Source organism: Paroedura picta, chromosome 17, assembly GCF_049243985.1.
Source record: "Paroedura picta isolate Pp20150507F chromosome 17, Ppicta_v3.0, whole genome shotgun sequence".
NCBI classification, from domain to species: Eukaryota; Metazoa; Chordata; class Lepidosauria; order Squamata; family Gekkonidae; genus Paroedura; species Paroedura picta.
Window position 1 is genome coordinate 23404009 of NC_135385.1, and position 15818 is coordinate 23419826.

The window sequence follows — 15818 nt, forward strand, 5'->3', positions numbered from 1 at the left end:
TCTGCAAAATGCATGCAAAGGGAGAACAACAATCCCCCAAAGTATGCACATTTGCAGCAAGAGTGAAGAGATCTCCCTTCTGAACCCGCCTTACTGGACAAAATCCTTGGTCCATCAGACAGAAATTGCAGCTCATCTCCAGAGTAAAGATCAGCTCCCCGGAGAAAAGGGCTGCTTTGGAGGGCGGGTTCCTCCACTAAGGTTCCTCCTTGCCCCAAATCCCGCCCACTCCCGTCTCTGCCCCCGGAATCTCCAGGAACTCCCCAGCCCAGAGCTGGCAACCCAACCACCCGGCGTCCCGTCGAGACGCCCATTCCCCGCTTGGCCTCCAGGTGCCGCTGCGCCGCCGACCGGCAGGTGGCGCAGCTCCCCTCCTGTCCGTTCTGGGCGCTGGCGCTCCATGGTGCAGTCCGCCAGACCGGAACCGGAAGTGGGCACGGAGGCGGCGGCGCCGGCGGGGCAGCAGGAGCCGCTGCAGCCGGACAGGGGGTCCTCCGTGCCCTGTGGGGCGACTTGTAGGGCGGGAACCCCCCGCGGCAGCCAGGATGCGGCGGGACGTGCGGATCTTGCTCCTGGGGGAAGGTGAGCGCTTGGGGGGCAGGCAGGGCAATGGGGGGGGCATGGGAGAATCTCTTTGGGGGTGGCTATTGGGGGGGGGGCTGAACTGGAAGGGAAGAGTGCTGGTGCAGAGCAACCTAGCTGCCCTCTGAAACTAATAAGCAATGTAATAGGACTAGAGTTTCGGGAGTCTGGAACCAGCACAGAGTGCAGATGCAATGCAGAAAAAGAGCAGTCAAAAAGATGCAGTGACAGTAGAATAATGTTTAATGCAACCGATAGAGAGGCCCTGTTTATGGTGGTTTGCTCCATGCTTCCTGCCCACAGCAGCTTTGGCCTATGAGGAAAGGGGGCATAGAAATGTTTGAATGAACTAACAAGTGGAAGCAGTGGGGGTGGCTACAAAAATCACCAGCTTCAAGGGGGGACTGGATAACCATCTGGAGCAGAGTTCCCCCAGTAGCTTTCAGCCACAAGATTGTTGCAGTTCCCAGCCATGGCTGTAAGCAGGCCAGACACAGCTTTTCTATTTTGGGGACAGTTTAACCCCACTCCCCAATATGTTGGCACACCGTGTCTCGGGCAGAGATGCTTTGTCTGCTTGGTAGGCACAGTGGGAGGGGGCTTGGAGCTCAGGCCCTGCTGGTGGACCTCCTGATGGCCCCTGGATTTGGGCCACTGCGTGACACAGAGTGTCAGAGAAGATGGGCCAGTGTTCTGATCCAGCATCGTTTCTCTTGTGTCCTCATGTCTGGGGCAGTGATGCTCTGTCTTCTTGGTGCAACCTCCTGATGGCACCTGGGATTTTTGGGCACTGTGTGATGTGTGGCAGAACCTTTGAGAGACAGGACTGTGTTGTCCTGTTAAGCTGTCCCAGAACTGCTCCTGGGGCCCTTGTCAGCCCCAGTCCTTGTTGGGGACTCAAAATATTGACCTGCTACATGTCTGTGGCGAGGCTTACTGCGCCATTTTGGACGCTTGAAAACTGCACAGGTATAAGTCTCATTGTGATTTGTGCGCATGCCCAAATTGCTCTGCGAGGTTCTGCAACATAGGCTCCTGTTCCTTGTGAGAGATTTTGGATGAGGCTGTCTCCCAGAAATCCGCCCTGCAGATGTGGCCTGAAGGTAGTGGGGCTGGCCTGCAATAGCAGCTTCACAGAATTTGATAACAGTATGATCTCCACCCCGAACCTTCCCCCACAGAAAGCTCCCATTGTGCAAGCCAGCATTTGGAGGTTTTGGTGGTCACAGACTGGAATTAGGTCTAAAATTGGGTGTCCCCTGACACAAAGAGAGATCCCCCCTATACACTCATGTGGAGGGTTGTAGGATCTTAGGAAGGAGCCTGTCCTAATTAAGAACACGGGGCTTGAGTGACTTTGAGGCAGACTGTTTCTGGCCAGCATTTGTGTCCAATAATTGGGTCATTCTGGAGTTAATTGCTCCTGCCTTGATATTTTTTAATCAACCCTGTAGAAAGCACTGAGATCTCGCTCCTGTCTCCAACAGCAACCAGCCAAATGTCTCCAGGAAACTTACAAAGAGGAACAAGCTGGCCATGCTTCTCCCCTGGTGGTTTGTCTGTCGTAGTCAGGCCTGCAGCTTCCAGCATGGACGCTTACATTCCTGGCTGCCACCTCTGATAGGTTTTGACCAGGCTGGCCATCTTGGAACAAACCTAGTTTGCCTTTCCGGGATCGCTCATGCCCCCCCCCCACACACACACACCAGGCTTCCTTTATTTAAATTAATCGGTGTGCTTTGTAGTTTGCCGGTTTCACAGATACCCTTGGCAGGTTACACAAGACTCAATACAAGGTGTACAGCCAGAGGTGCGATCCAATGAGAATACAGAACAGGAGACTTACAAGCGATGATATTTAATTATTTCACATTTATACCCCACCCTTCCCCAGAGACCCAGGGCGACTCACAGAGGATTTAAAAGACATAGGAAGTTTAGAATCAACATCCCTAGAAATTGTAAATATTAAATTTTAACAGTGTAAAATAATCAAATATCAACAAGCAGGCCCTCTGGCCTCCTTCCCCAAGTAATAAACAGGGGAGGAATAAGATGTTAACTCAGGTCTGTGAAATGTCTTGGACTGTGGCACCAGAGAAGACTGTCTTCACGGGTGTCTCCCTGAACAATGAGAGCTAGAAACTTGACCTTGAAACTTTCTGCAACACTGCCAGATCTGTACCTGTTGAGAGTTCTTTTGCAGCTGTTAATACTGTCAGCGTTGTGTGGCTCAAGGGACAACGTTGTGTGGTCAAGGGACATGGAAGGTCAGAGGTGAATTTATTCACATTTATATACCGGTCAGCAGAGTCTGAATGGGGTGATTATGAGCCTCTTCGTGGGGGGGGGGGGAGAGGTACTGCTCCAGTTGGCATGCAAGATGGTGTAGCGGCTCTGCTCTGGGAAAGGAGGATTCATATCCCCGCTCAGCCATTAAGGTCGCTAGCTGATCTGGGGTCAGTGGCTGAGCTTCGCCTAACTCCCAGGGTTAATCTGAAGCCCTGCTGGGTGGCAGCCCCCTGGCCATGCCCACTTTCTAAAACCACATGGCAGATGCCCCAGACAAGCTGACTGGGACCCCCCGGCCTACGAGTCTGCTGCCAGTTTAACTGCGTTTCCCGCCACCAGCAGGGAGGGCCTGGGGTTATAGGAGCCTTCCTAAAGTTCACCGCATTTCAGAAACCCACGTGGAGATGCGCCGGCCGCTCTCTGGGAGCACGTGGTTATGGCAAACTGAGATTTTCCTCCTTGCGTAGGTGGCAGGCAACCTCCTCAAATATTAATAGCGCTTTCGAAAAAACACACAGCCCAGAGCTGTTCCCTTTGCTGAAGACGGTGGTGTTTCCATCGGGGGGGGGGGGCGTTGTTATGCATTATTAAACCTCTGGCTTTTCTCTACAGACGTGCATGTGCAGAGGAGACCAGATATTGGGGGCTTTGCAGATTTAAATCCCCAATAACGGGGACTTTTTGGGATGCTGTGTGGCAAGGGGGTGACTTGTCAGACCCTGGGGAAGCGGAAGGTTTTATTCCCCCCCTCCAAAAAAGAGGGTTGCATCCCATAGTAGCCGACGCTTGAGCTCTCGCGATCTGACACTTGTTTTGCACAATTTAGTTAGCGTCTCGGAGCTCGTGCCTGTCAGAAGCGTTGTCTTCAAAGCCCTCCAAAGTCGTCGGCCCGTTTCAAATCATTTCTCGCCGGGCCACGTGCCCCGGTTACTGGGCTGCACTCGAGTGACTCCCGAGAAGTGACGCTGCCTGTCACAAATCGGCTTCCCTCACGTTCCCCCCCGCAGGTTCACCCTTGGCGGCCGGGGAGAGAAAATCCGTGCCTCTCAACTGCTCCACCTCGCAGGGCTGTTGTGAAATGATATTGGGGCAAGCCTCTCTGTGTTCTAACAGCACCCTCTTGTCTCTGTCTTCCCCCCCTCTCTCTTGCAGCCCAGGTGGGCAAGACCTCTCTCATCATGGCCCTGGTGGGCGAGGAATTCCCGGAAGAGGTAAGAGGAGAGGGTGGGCTAAACAGGAAGTCCCTGTAGATCCCCAGCAGGCATTTGACCAATGATTACCAAGACCCCTGTTGCTAAGAAGCTGGCAAGAGCTACCTTAATTAGCTCCAGTGGCCGTTCTTCCTTCTTGCCTGCCCCGGAGCCGGCTTCTCCAAGCCGCCTGGGAGCTGACGGTCTCTGTCCCTGAGCCCCTGCTGTGGCCACCAGATTGCGGTCTCCAAAAGTCTCCGAACCAGCTGCCAGGCTTGCTCAAAATACCTTCTCCTCTTCCAGCCTTGGGGCTCTGAAATCTAGATTCTGTCAGCGCTTTGTCTGTGCTCTGCATTTCTCATCTGAAGTCTTTCCCACTGAAAGTTCGACAAAGGGCAACCAAAGAGCCCTTCACGAGGGGGCCATTGCAGGGGTTAGGAGCAGCAGGCTCTAATCTGGAAAGCCGGGTCAATCCCCCACTCCTCCTCCTCCACACTCAGCTGGCTGGGTGACCTTGGGCTAGTTGCAGTTATTTCAGAGCAGTGTTCACAGGGCAGCTCTCTTAGAGCTCTCTCAACATACCTGTCATTGTGGGGAAAAGGAGGGAATGGAGATTGTAAGCCACTTGGGCACTCCTTTGGGTAGTGAAAAGCAGGGTATAAAAAGCGAGCTTCTGTCCCCCCCTCTGCCCTGAAATGTGCTTCTCTCCTCCCACCCACCCCTTTCCCTGCCTACTGCTTTATACAAACATTTCTCTCTGGTTCACACAGGTGCCCCCGCGGGCAGAAGAAATCACGATCCCGGCGGACGTTACCCCCGAGAAGGTCCCTACCCATATCGTTGACTATTCAGGTAGGGGTCTGTTCCCCTCGGCTCGTTTTACAACACGCAAGGGAGCTCTCCACACCAGCCGCGGGGGACTCCAAGCAAGGCGCTAGGCGGAGGCAGCAGAGACCCAGCATGGCATAGTGGTTAAAGAGTGGGGGGCTCTTTTATTTCCTAGATCTTGGGTGGGTCTCCTTGTTCATCCCAGTTTACCGAATCATTTATGGCAAAGAGAAAATGCACAGCATTTAATTCCCCCCTCTTGCTTTTTTTCCAGAAACGGAACAGACAGAAGAGGAGCTGCAGGAGGAAATTAGCAAGGTGGGCTTTAGAAACGGAGCAGGGGGGCGTTAGCCGTCCCCCTCCCTGCAGTGTTCTCGATTGCCCTCCTAAACCTCGACAGAAAGTGCGCTCCACTCTTTTCATTAACTCTGCGGAGATCCCCGATAGGCCGGCCGGGGGATTAACATGATCAGTTCTGCTAACAGTTGCTTAATCTTGGGCTTGCTTGTAAGCAGCTGGATGCGATTTATCCCCCAAGGGTTAAACCCAGGGCCCTGGCAAAAGGAGGGAGAGGTGGGTAGGCAGGGAACGCACAAAGCCGGAATTAGCTAGGAGACAGAATGACAGCTCCGGTGTTCGCAGCCGGGCAGGAAGGGCTCCCCAAGGATGCCATTTCCCCGCAGTGAGAGAAACGTGAGGCTTTTGCTTTCTAGAGTCAAGCCGAACTCGAGCCTCCAATGTGGAGAACTGGCTTTGATTCTCCACTCCTTTGCATGCAGGCCGCCGGTTGACCTCAGGCGAGTCACAGTTCTTTGAGCTCTTCTCGCGGATCAGTTCTCTTAGAGCTCTCTCAAGCTCCACCGGCCTCACAGGGGTGAGGAAGGGAGAGATGTTTTCAAGGCACCTTGGGGTTCCTGGATGGGCTGGAAATCAGGGTACGAAACACCAGTCCTCCTTCAGCGACCCTGGCAGCAAAAATTTAATTTTAAAAGGAGCAACTCGGTTTGATTCCAGGTTTTTGCAGGCAAAAGCCTGCCTTATTGGAAAGCCCTGATGAAATGAGCTTGGGGTCCTTAAGAAGTGGAACAGAATCCCATTGGCCCTTTCAGGGGTCCCCTGCGAGGCTCACCAGCCTCTCCCTCCTTTGCAGGCAAACGTGGTCTGCATGGTGTACGACGTGACAGAAGAGTCCAGCATCGACAAGGTGGGCAGCAGGCCTCCGCCGGTTCGCTGACTTTGCACCCCGGCCCACGAGCCGCCTTACGGTTCGAAACAAGCCACAGAATTGGATTTCGCACGCAGTGCGGGAAGGAACCGGGGGGCAGTGGAGAAGCAGGCCGGATCTCGGAGATGGCTTTATGTAACTGCACCAGAAGGGCCTGGCGGAAGGGCTGCTACAGGAGCCAGATGGCAGATGGCCCAGGGAGGGGGGTGGTAGGCAGGCAGACTGGCTGCTTGCCTCAGCTCTCCCTCGGAAAAGGCCTTGGCAGGAGATGCTGGTTCGGCCTCCACCGGCCATGCCTCTCCTGTGGACTGCCCTGGTGCACAGCGCTCCCCAAGGGCGGTAAGAGGCTGCCACTGTCCCGGCAGCTGGCCAAGCGGGTGCTGAGGCTCTTCATCTGAGCTGCAGGTGCCTCTCGGATGCGTGCCCACCCTTTCCCCACAGCCCAGTGTGTTGGCTGACGGCCTAGGACGCCTTTTTTAATGGAGGGCATATCGCCTTTGGGTGCCCTGCAGGTTTTTGATTTCACGGGGCTTTCTCTTGCCCAGAGTCTCCTCCTCTGTCCATTTCCTTTCCGTCAGGCTGAACGTCCTCTCCTCTCTAAAAGCCGCACGGTGACTTTTTTTTCTTTTTTGCCGGTGTTGTCTTTCAGATTCGGACAAAGTGGATTCCCTTGGTGAACGGTGGTGCTGAAAAGGGCTCCAGGTACCACAGTCTCAGATCGGAAAGGGTTAGGCATGGGGGCCAGCATGGAGTCTGACGTAAAGAGCAGCGGACTCTAATCGGGAGAGCCAGGCTTGATTCCCCGCTCCTCCGTGTGCAGCCGGCTGGGTGACCTTGGTCCGGTCACAGTTCCCTCAGAGCTGTTCTTACAGAGCAGTTCTCTAAAAGCTCCCTATGTCACCATGAGCTCAGTCCAGAGCCAATTTTACTGTCTCTTTTGCTTCTTGCATTGAGAAAGGACCAGATTATGGCTCCTTGGTACCATTTGTAATCTCACTGTTTCCCCAACAGCTGAGACCCGTAGTGGGTACTGCAGTTAAAATGCAACGTTTGTATTGATCTTGTGTGCCAAAGGATTTGTCAAACATTCGCACCCTTCCACAGTCCCTTTTCGGATTCTCTCTCTAGGCCAAGAAATCTTCCTAAACTCCATTCATCAAATGAAATGTTCAAATCTTACCTTCCCAGGGTCTGCGCTGGCACAGACAGGGTACACCTTGCAGGGGGACGTTCGTACCCCTCTCCTCTTTTAATCTCCAAACATTTCCTTGCTCTCTTTCCCAGGATCCCCATCATCCTCGTGGGAAACAAATCTGACCTGCAGACGGGCAGCTCGATGGAAATAATCCTGCCCATCATGAACCAGTTCTCAGAGATCGAGACCTGCGTAGAGGTGGGGAGAAGGCGGAGCGTTTTAAATTAATTAATTAATAAGCAAAACTAGCGCTAAAACAGACAGTTTTAGGGGCAAGCCAGCTTGTGAGCCCTAGTTGAAAGACGCACAGAGGGTGGGGCTCTTCCGCAATTCAGCATTCCTTCCAGAAATGGGAACCAAACTGGAAGACTACCTGGGAAATTTCTTTGTGCTGAGTTCAGACCTGGGAACCACCTGATTCTTACAGGTTCTCTTTTAGGGCGGCTTCTTGTCTCCGTCAGTCTGCACCTTCCCCCTTTGCCCTTTCGACTGGGCCAAAAACTCCCACGCCTCAATTGACGGGTCTTCTCCTTCTCCCCACCCTAGTGTTCGGCAAAGAACCTGAAGAACATCTCTGAGCTCTTCTACTACGCCCAGAAGGCCGTCCTGCACCCGACAGCCCCGCTTTACGACCCCGAGGACAAGCAGGTGGGTGGCCATGTCTCGGGCCCCCTGATCTAGAAAGCTCTGTGCATGGGGAAGAACACTCCAGAACACTCTCTCCTGGGGCTTTTGCGTTCAGCGTGCGTTCAGCGCGCTGTACAGCTTGGATTAACGTTAACAACTTGGATTAACGTTAACCAGCAAAGCTGGTGCGAAAAGGGACAGAGGCCAAGGCCGGCCAGTTTTTTTTCTGGAATGGAAGGGCGGGGGGGGGGGTCCTTCCAGCCTCTGCTTCTAATCCGTCGCTGCCTTTTCCCCTTCCCTCTTCTTCCGCGTCCCACAGCTGAGACCGGCGTGCGCCCGAGCCCTCACTCGGATTTTCAACATGTCCGACCAGGATAACAACCAGATCCTGAGTGACGAGGAGCTGAATTATTTCCAGGTGGGTTTCCCCGTGGCGATGCTGATAAAGGGGGCTTATGGGAGGTGGGCGGAGCAGCTGGGATCCCCTGTGTCATTTCAGGGTGCTCAGGAGGCAGGAATTCTGATTTTGGGAAGCGGCGTTTCTAGTCCTCATGGTTGGGGAGGAGCTCAGGGACGCCTTTGCAGGGCTTGGTTCAAAAACCGGACGCCTTCTTCTCTGGAGAGAGCCCCTGTTTCTCATTTTGCCCCTCGTGTCTCTTGGGAAGTAGAAGTCCTGTTTCGGGAACCCGTTGGCCCCCCAGGCTCTGGAGGATGTGAAGATGGTGGTGTGGAAGAACACGACGGACGGCGTCCAGGACAACGGCCTGACGCTCAACGGTAACCGAGCTCTGCGCAAACACTGCTGGGTGGATCTCGCCCTGTGGACGGGCGCTTTTTAGGGTGCAAATGGGGGAAGAAGTGACTCCCTTCCTCTCGACTCAAATGTTGTGCTTCCTGAAACAAGCAATGGATAGTTGAAATGTTAAAAACAAGCTAGAGATTATTCCAGAAGAGTCTTGGAGAGTTCGTTGTTTCCTCGTGGCTTATAACCACCTTCTCGAAAGATCAAAATTTGATTTGATGCTGTTCTTCCGAGAAGCTCAGGGCAGATTAAACAGTTCTCTTTTCTCCTTCCCACAATCCTGTGAAGTAAATTAGGCAGAGAGAAAGAGGGTGTGGCCAGGGGGTCACCCAGTGAAAAAACCTAGTTGAGTTGACTCAAATCTGGGTCTCCCCAGTCATAGGTGCCTGCTGTGACTGCTCCTCTGCAATAGTCAGTTACTTGTGTTTGCAGACAGTTGCCATTGCAAAGTTGTCATTGCAGCATTGTCTCCTGGCTCACGTGCAGAAACCACTTCCTGTCCCCGCCTCCAGGCTTCCTCTTCCTCAATATGCTCTTCATCCAGAGGGGACGCCATGAGACCACGTGGACCATCTTGCGCCGCTTTGGCTATGACGATGCTCTGGAGTTGACCGATGATTATCTCTGCCCGCTGTGCGTAAGACTCCGACCCTCATGAGGTCTGCAGGGAGGGCCCAAAGGAATACCGGCTTTAAGGGGCTGAGGGAGGACATGATCCTGAAGTGTAATAAGCTGTCTGTCACAACTTCCCTCTGTTGTTGGCCCTGCTTCTTCCTTTTGAGTTCCACGCAAAGGTGTGCTCTACCACTATACACCTGAGCCTAGTGAGTTTTTCTTTCCTCATGGCCTACCTGCTCTGTTGCCTTCATTCACTCTGTTCTGGAGGCAAGCAGGGAGGACGTTTGCTCCCAGGAAGTCCTCCAAAAGACATAGGATGAGATTTTTTGAAAAAGATCGGGACGCTCCTAACTATGCTAAATACACATCCCCTCTGATGCCCCCTGCAGGATATTCGTCATCTCTTTTTGAGTCATGCACACTACAAATCATACATATTCTAACCCAGAAGTCCTGGCACAGTCTTCCGACCCACCACCCCTTGACCGGCTTGGGCTTTTTCTCTTCCAGGATACGGGTGCCCCACGACTGCTCCACGGAGCTCAACCACTTTGGCTACCAGTTTTTGCAGAAGATTTTTGAGAAGCACGACAAGGTGAGCTAGGCAGGCGTGCTGGTTGCATTCTGTACTCTTGGCCACCGAATGGCTGTAGCTTGTCACCTCCGCAATGCCCTTTCTCTCTTTCTGATTCCCAGTAGCGTTCCTAGCAGCTGGGCTCAGTGGTATACTGCCCCTGTCTGGGGCCATGATGTTCTGTCTCCCAATTCTAGCCCCACCAGTGGACATCCTGAGGGCGCCTGAGGTTTGCCCGTTATCTGGCACAGAGTATTGGTTTGGAGGGGCCACCGGCCGGATCCAGCCTAGCTTTTCTTCTGCCCTCACTCCTCCTCCTCCCCCCAGGACCGCGACGGAGCCCTCTCCCCTGCAGAGCTGCAGAGCTGTTTCAGCGTCTTCCCCTACACGCCCTGGGGGCCCGAGCTCTACCACACGGTATGCACCACTGATACAGGCCTGCTTTCCCTGCATGGATTCCTCTGCCAGTGGACGTAAGCGCAAGCCCCCCTTCCCCCTTCCCTTCTCGATACCCATTCTTGCCACCCTCGGCTGGCTCTCCCTCTAACGGGCAGCCCCCCTTCTGCTTGGCTCCCCCTAGGCTCGTGGCCTACCTGGACGTCCATCGGTGTCTGGAACACCTGGGCTACCTGGGCTACCCCATCTTCTCGGAGCAGGATTCTCAAATTCACGCCATCACAGGTGGGTCCCTCCATCACATTGGCTCCCTGGTAGGAATCCAGGCAGCAGGGCATCCTAGCTGGATAAGGCTGCTGTGCTCTTCACGGGCATTTTGAAGGCCTAGAAGTAGAGGTGGGCTCCCCAAGGGAACCCGTCAACATTGTGCCTGCCCTTCTTTTCTGGCTGTGCGGGAGGAAGAAAAGGGATTGAAGCACCAGTGTTTTTCTCTGCTTGTCTCTCTCCCCCCAGTGACCCGGGAGAAAAGGACCGACCTGGAGAAGGGCCAGACTCACCGGAACATTTTCCTGTGCAAAGTGATCGGGTCCCCGGGAGCCGGCAAGACTGTCTTTCTTCAGGCCTTCCTCGGCAAGAACCTAGCGGTGAGCCTTCGGCTTCCTCCCCTTGTTTCCTCTTTTGTGGGGATGAGGGAGGCGTGAAAAGTCTGCCTGTTTTCTCCGCCGTAGCTTGAAGGCCAGCCAAACTGTGCCAGATGTCTTACAACTCTACCTGCCCCTAAGCAGCCTGCATTTCCTTCTTTTTTCCAGGCCCAAAAGAAATCCCCGGGTAGGCAGACGGCCTATACGATCAACACAGTGCAAGTCAACGGCCAAGAGAAGTATTTAATAGTAAGTCTAAAAAATACACCCCACCCCAAAAAGGAAACATGTTTCACAACAACAGCTGTTTTTAAGGCTAAACGCCGGGCTTTTCTCTGAAGCTGGTTATTATACCCCGCTTTTCACTACCCAAAGGAGTCTCAAAAGGGGGCTAGAGACCCTTTTCCCTTCCTCTCCCCACAACAGACACTGTGGGAGGTAGGTTGGGCTGAGAGAGCTCTAACAGAACTGCTCTGCGAGAACAGCCCAACGCTAACTGCGACTAGCCCAAGGTCACCCAGCTGGCTGCATGCGCAGGAGAGAGAGACCCCTTGCCCCGATGCCGAAAGCCAGGAAATCGCCAAGGGAGAGGGTGATTCCCTTTGATTCCCCCCCCCCCAGCTGCAGGAGATGGACGCAGAGGCAGAATTCACGAAGGGTTCCGACGCCTCCTGCGATGTAGCCTGCTTGCTGTACGACGTGACGGACTGCAAGTCTTTCAACTACTGTGCCAGTATTTATAAGGTAATCTGGAGCCCCCCCGGGGCGTAGCTGTGGGGGGGGGGAATTCATGGCGAACCAAACCAGAGTTCCAGGCTGACCATCTTGGGGGGGGGGGGGGGGGTCCAGCAGTAGGTATGGGCAGGACACTTTGCCTGGGGTAGGGATGCCCTGTCTTCTTGGGGCTTGGGGGCCACAGTGGGAGGGCTTCTGGAGCTCTGGCCCCGCTAGTGGACCTCCTGATGGCCCCTGGGTTTCGGCCACTTTGCGTCAGAAAGTGTTGGACCGGATGGGCCACTGACCTGACCCAACATGGCTTCTCTGACGTCCTTATGAGCTGCCCGTGTGACCAAGAGACATCCGTAGAGGGGACAGGGCGCAGTTTGACCCTTTGGCAGCCCACCCACACCCCTGCGTGTCTCTTCCTCCTGCAGCAGCACTACATGGACGGCCAGGTCCCTTGCCTCTTTGTGGCCGCCAAGTCGGACCTGCCGCAGACGTCGCCGCTACGGGGCCTCTCGCCGGCCGAGTTCTGCTACAAGCACCGCCTGCCGCCTCCGCTCCATTTCACCGCCCACACCCACGGGGCGCCCAGCTCCGCCGTCTACGCCAAGCTGGCCACAGCCGCCACCTTCCCGTGAGTAACTTTCGGACGCCTCTCGTGCAGGTGGCGCTGGGCTTCGGAGCTTCCTTCCGCGGAGGGTCTCTGTTGTTTAAAGCCAGCTGGGCCCGGGGCCTACACAACCTCCCCCGGCAGCATCCCTCAATCCCCTTTTCGGGTTAGAAATGATGTCCTTCTCTCCGCCCCGTTCCCTCGGCATCTTCTGTCTTTCTCTTTCTCTCTTTTCCCTCCTTCCTTCCTCTTCTATCTTTCTCTTTTCCTTCCTTCCTTCCTCCTTTATCTTTCTCCCTCCCTCCGTCCGTCCCACAGAGAAGGCCCTGGTGCTGTGCTGATAGCGGCTGACTGCACAGCCAACCAGAGACCCTCACCTGGCCTGCCCCACTTTCCGAAAACACGTGGGAGCCAGGTTGGGGGCTCCTGCCCTAGGCCAACCGGGCGGCCATCCCGGTCTCCCCTCCCCTCCCTTCTTCTCAAGCCCCGTCCTATCCTGTCTTCCAGGCATCTGAATGACATCGACTTGGGGGCCGCCTCCTTCTGGATCCGGGTCGCCTTGGGGGCCACGGTGGCCGCCGTGGTCGGGGTGACCCTCTACAAGGCCGTGGCGAAGAACAAGTGACAGGAGGGAGCCCCAGACACGAGGGCCGCGCCCAGGGCGAAGCGGGCAGGGAGGACGTGCTGGACACTGGAAGAACGGACTCCTCCCCCCCTCCCACCCCACCCCGTCCCCCGCGGCACCAGCAGAAGCAGCCAAGGAGTCCTGCACGTCCATCTCCCCAGGATCTGCCCCACACTCAGGGAGGGCCCCCCACCAGCACTTCAGGTACCCGTCATCCACTCTGCCGCTAGACGTTCGCTCCAGGCCGACCTTCATTTAATTTATTTGGGGGTTTTTCCTCTCTATTTTTTTAAACCACGTCTTGGAAGAGAAGCAGTTGCCATGTTTCGGCAAAGCAGGCCTGCGCAGGGTTTTTTGCATTGGTTTATTTTTATTTTTTAAGTTTTATGGCTGCCCTTGATGTTCTGCCGTATCGGTCTTCTGCCATAGGAGTCTCTCTTCTGCGTCACCTTTTGTGGGGCAGAGGCCATTCTGTGCGCACGGGAGCACAATCCGGAAAGCCGAAGCTTTGCGGGGCGTTGTCAAAGGGTTCTTGCGCGGCAGGAGGGCTTTGCCCAGGGTTGTGGTCTCCGCTGCTTTGTGGGAAAGTACCGGGCCACACCCCTCCGCAAAAAAACCCACTTTCCGGAGTGCCCGATGCGAACGTGTCTTTCTGTCCTGGGTCGGAGGGCCGGGGGCTCAGGGCTGTGTGTCCCCCCTCACCCCCGCCAGACCTGCTCAGGAGGTCCGCAGCAGTCTCTCCAGTGCTGGTCAAAGGAGCTTGCCGCGGTTAGAGCGGCCATGGCCGTGTGCATGCACGCGAGCATGGCACACCCGTTGTTGGTCCTGGTTTGTCGGCCAGCCGTCCCTGCCTATTCCGAAACCTTGCTTCAGGAGCGTCCGCCCGGCAGTTCCACACCTGCAGCGCAATGCCATTCCACTGTTGCCTGGTGCTTCGTGGCTAGAACCAGGCCCCGATCCGTGCCAGGGCACAGGCCTTTACGACCAAGTCCCTTTTCCTTACACCAATCCCATTCCCTCCGCCCAGGGCCTCCTGGAGCTGGAGAAGACTATTAGGAGGACATCTTGCCCTCTGTACAGACAAAAGCCAGTTGGAGAGGAGGATTTTGCCAGGGGATGGTAATGAAGGATGTGGATTGGGGGGTGGAAGGGTCAGTTTTGGCTTGGGGGATTCGAGAGTCGCCTCGGGGGCCCTCAAGGACGGCCTGCCTCTCCCTAGCAGCCCCTTAAACTCAGGAAACTGCCCACTGGACCACAAATCGGTGCCGCTCCTTGCGAAATTCTCAGTGCCCTTGGGATTCTCGGCCTCCCCTCGCTCCCAAAGCATCACCGATGCCGCCTCTTTCCTGCCGGCCAGACAAAAAAGGGATATTCGAGGCTCGGTGGATTTGGGGGGGCCGCCGGGCCAGGGGGAACTGCGGTGTGCTCTTGGCAAAGACGAGAGACATTGTAAAACTTTACTTTCCACGTCAAAGGGAAAAGGGACCAAGGAGGGGAAACGTAGCTGGTAGTCCTGTCGGCCCCGCCCGTTCATTCCCCGGGACCTCCGTCCTGTGCTTCTGCTTGAAAAGAGTGGGCCCAAATTTCCTTTCCTCGCAGCCTTTGGAAGCAAGCGGGCCGTTCTGGATCGTTCGGGGCGAGAGCCCCACATCCCTGCATCCTTCATCCGACATTCCTATTGGTGCAGGCTTTGAAAGCTAGCAGCGTGGCGGTCCTAGCCCCAATAACGGCCGTTGCCTTGTGGGTGTGCATATCCGACCCAGAGTATGCGGCCACATTACCAGTTGAATGGACTACCCCCCCCCCCCCAATCCAGCACATAATGTGCACATACACCGACATCTTTCCGGGCTTTGTGCTCATCTTGATGTGTTAAACCCACGGTCAAGGACATCTCCATGGAGAAAGATATTTACCGGCCTGTGAACAACTAGGAAAGGGGCTCTTCTTCCCCTGCAGGCAGATATTCATAGGGAAGAGCGTTTGGCGCCGCCAGTCCCTCCAGTGATGGGAACGCGTTTCCCATCATGCTTTTGGTTTGCACCAATCTGGCCGGGAGAATTGGCCTTAAATGTTGCCGGGAAATATAACCAGCATCAGCTGTACTGCGTGTAGGATCTGAGCTCGGTGTCCCTTCTGGATTTGTCGACAGCGGGCGCAGCGCAGCAGGGGAAGATGTACACAGGCGTGGTTGCCTCTCACCTCCTTCCCCGCTGCATGTCAAGCATGCGTCATGCACGGAGCCCCAGCGATTCAGAACGAGGGACGGACGGATGGATGGAGGAAACGGCTCCCAGCTCCACCCACGCTAGCCTGGTCACAATCTCTTGTATGGCTGTATGACTCTCAGCTGATTCCTGATGACTGGAATAAATTTTTACGCACCTGATGGTTTGTCTAGTTTGCCTTTTGCGGGAAGGGGGCGGTACAGCTCGGGCAGGGTTTGCACTTTTTCTGTCGCTGTTCAATAATCAGCCACGGGTCCGTCCCGGGCCCCTTGACGCCATTTAAGAGGCAGCCGTAGTTCCCAAAAAAATCCCTTCAGATACATCTATGCGGTTTGTTGCTAACTAGCGAGCAGGATACAAACCAAATTGTTGAGTGGTTCAGAATGCCTGCCTCGCCGGGTTATTCAACAAATTTTCTTTTGTGAGATCCGGCTTCTGAGCTGCATCAGGAGTTGTCCACACAACAATTCCAGACAACTATTGCACTGAAATGGGCCAGAACTAATCTGGTTTGGGCGAGTGACATGGCAGGCCCAGAACCTCTTGTCCTGCCCACCTCCCGTATATCTTTTCACCAGCCGAAACAGCCAAGGGATGAAGGGTGGGGGGCATCCACCCAATCTAGGTTGGGTCCTCTCTGCCATTTATTTAAGAACCACATT

General features: G+C 55.1%; 1 protein-coding gene across 2 annotated transcripts; it reads left to right on the forward strand.

The window, feature by feature from the left end:
* Positions 1-424: 424 nt before the first annotated feature.
* RHOT2 (ras homolog family member T2) lies at positions 425-15317 on the forward strand. 2 transcript variants are annotated; one of them, XR_013227182.1, is made up of 20 exons: positions 425-582; positions 4027-4085; positions 4835-4916; positions 5167-5210; positions 6043-6096; positions 6767-6819; positions 7402-7510; positions 7859-7960; positions 8259-8357; positions 8608-8716; positions 9254-9374; positions 9870-9954; positions 10261-10406; positions 10514-10614; positions 10843-10973; positions 11139-11219; positions 11592-11714; positions 12125-12327; positions 12811-13132; positions 15081-15317. XR_013227182.1 is itself a non-coding variant. In XM_077316297.1 (19 exons), the coding sequence occupies exons 1-19, from the start codon at positions 546-548 to the stop codon at positions 12926-12928; spliced, it is 1857 nt and encodes a 618-aa protein (XP_077172412.1). In that variant the 5' UTR covers positions 425-545; the 3' UTR covers positions 12929-15317. The 2 variants fall into 2 exon arrangements, 1 of the variants encoding a protein (XP_077172412.1); XM_077316297.1 differs by having other exon boundaries at positions 12811-15317.
* Positions 15318-15818: the final 501 nt, after the last annotated feature.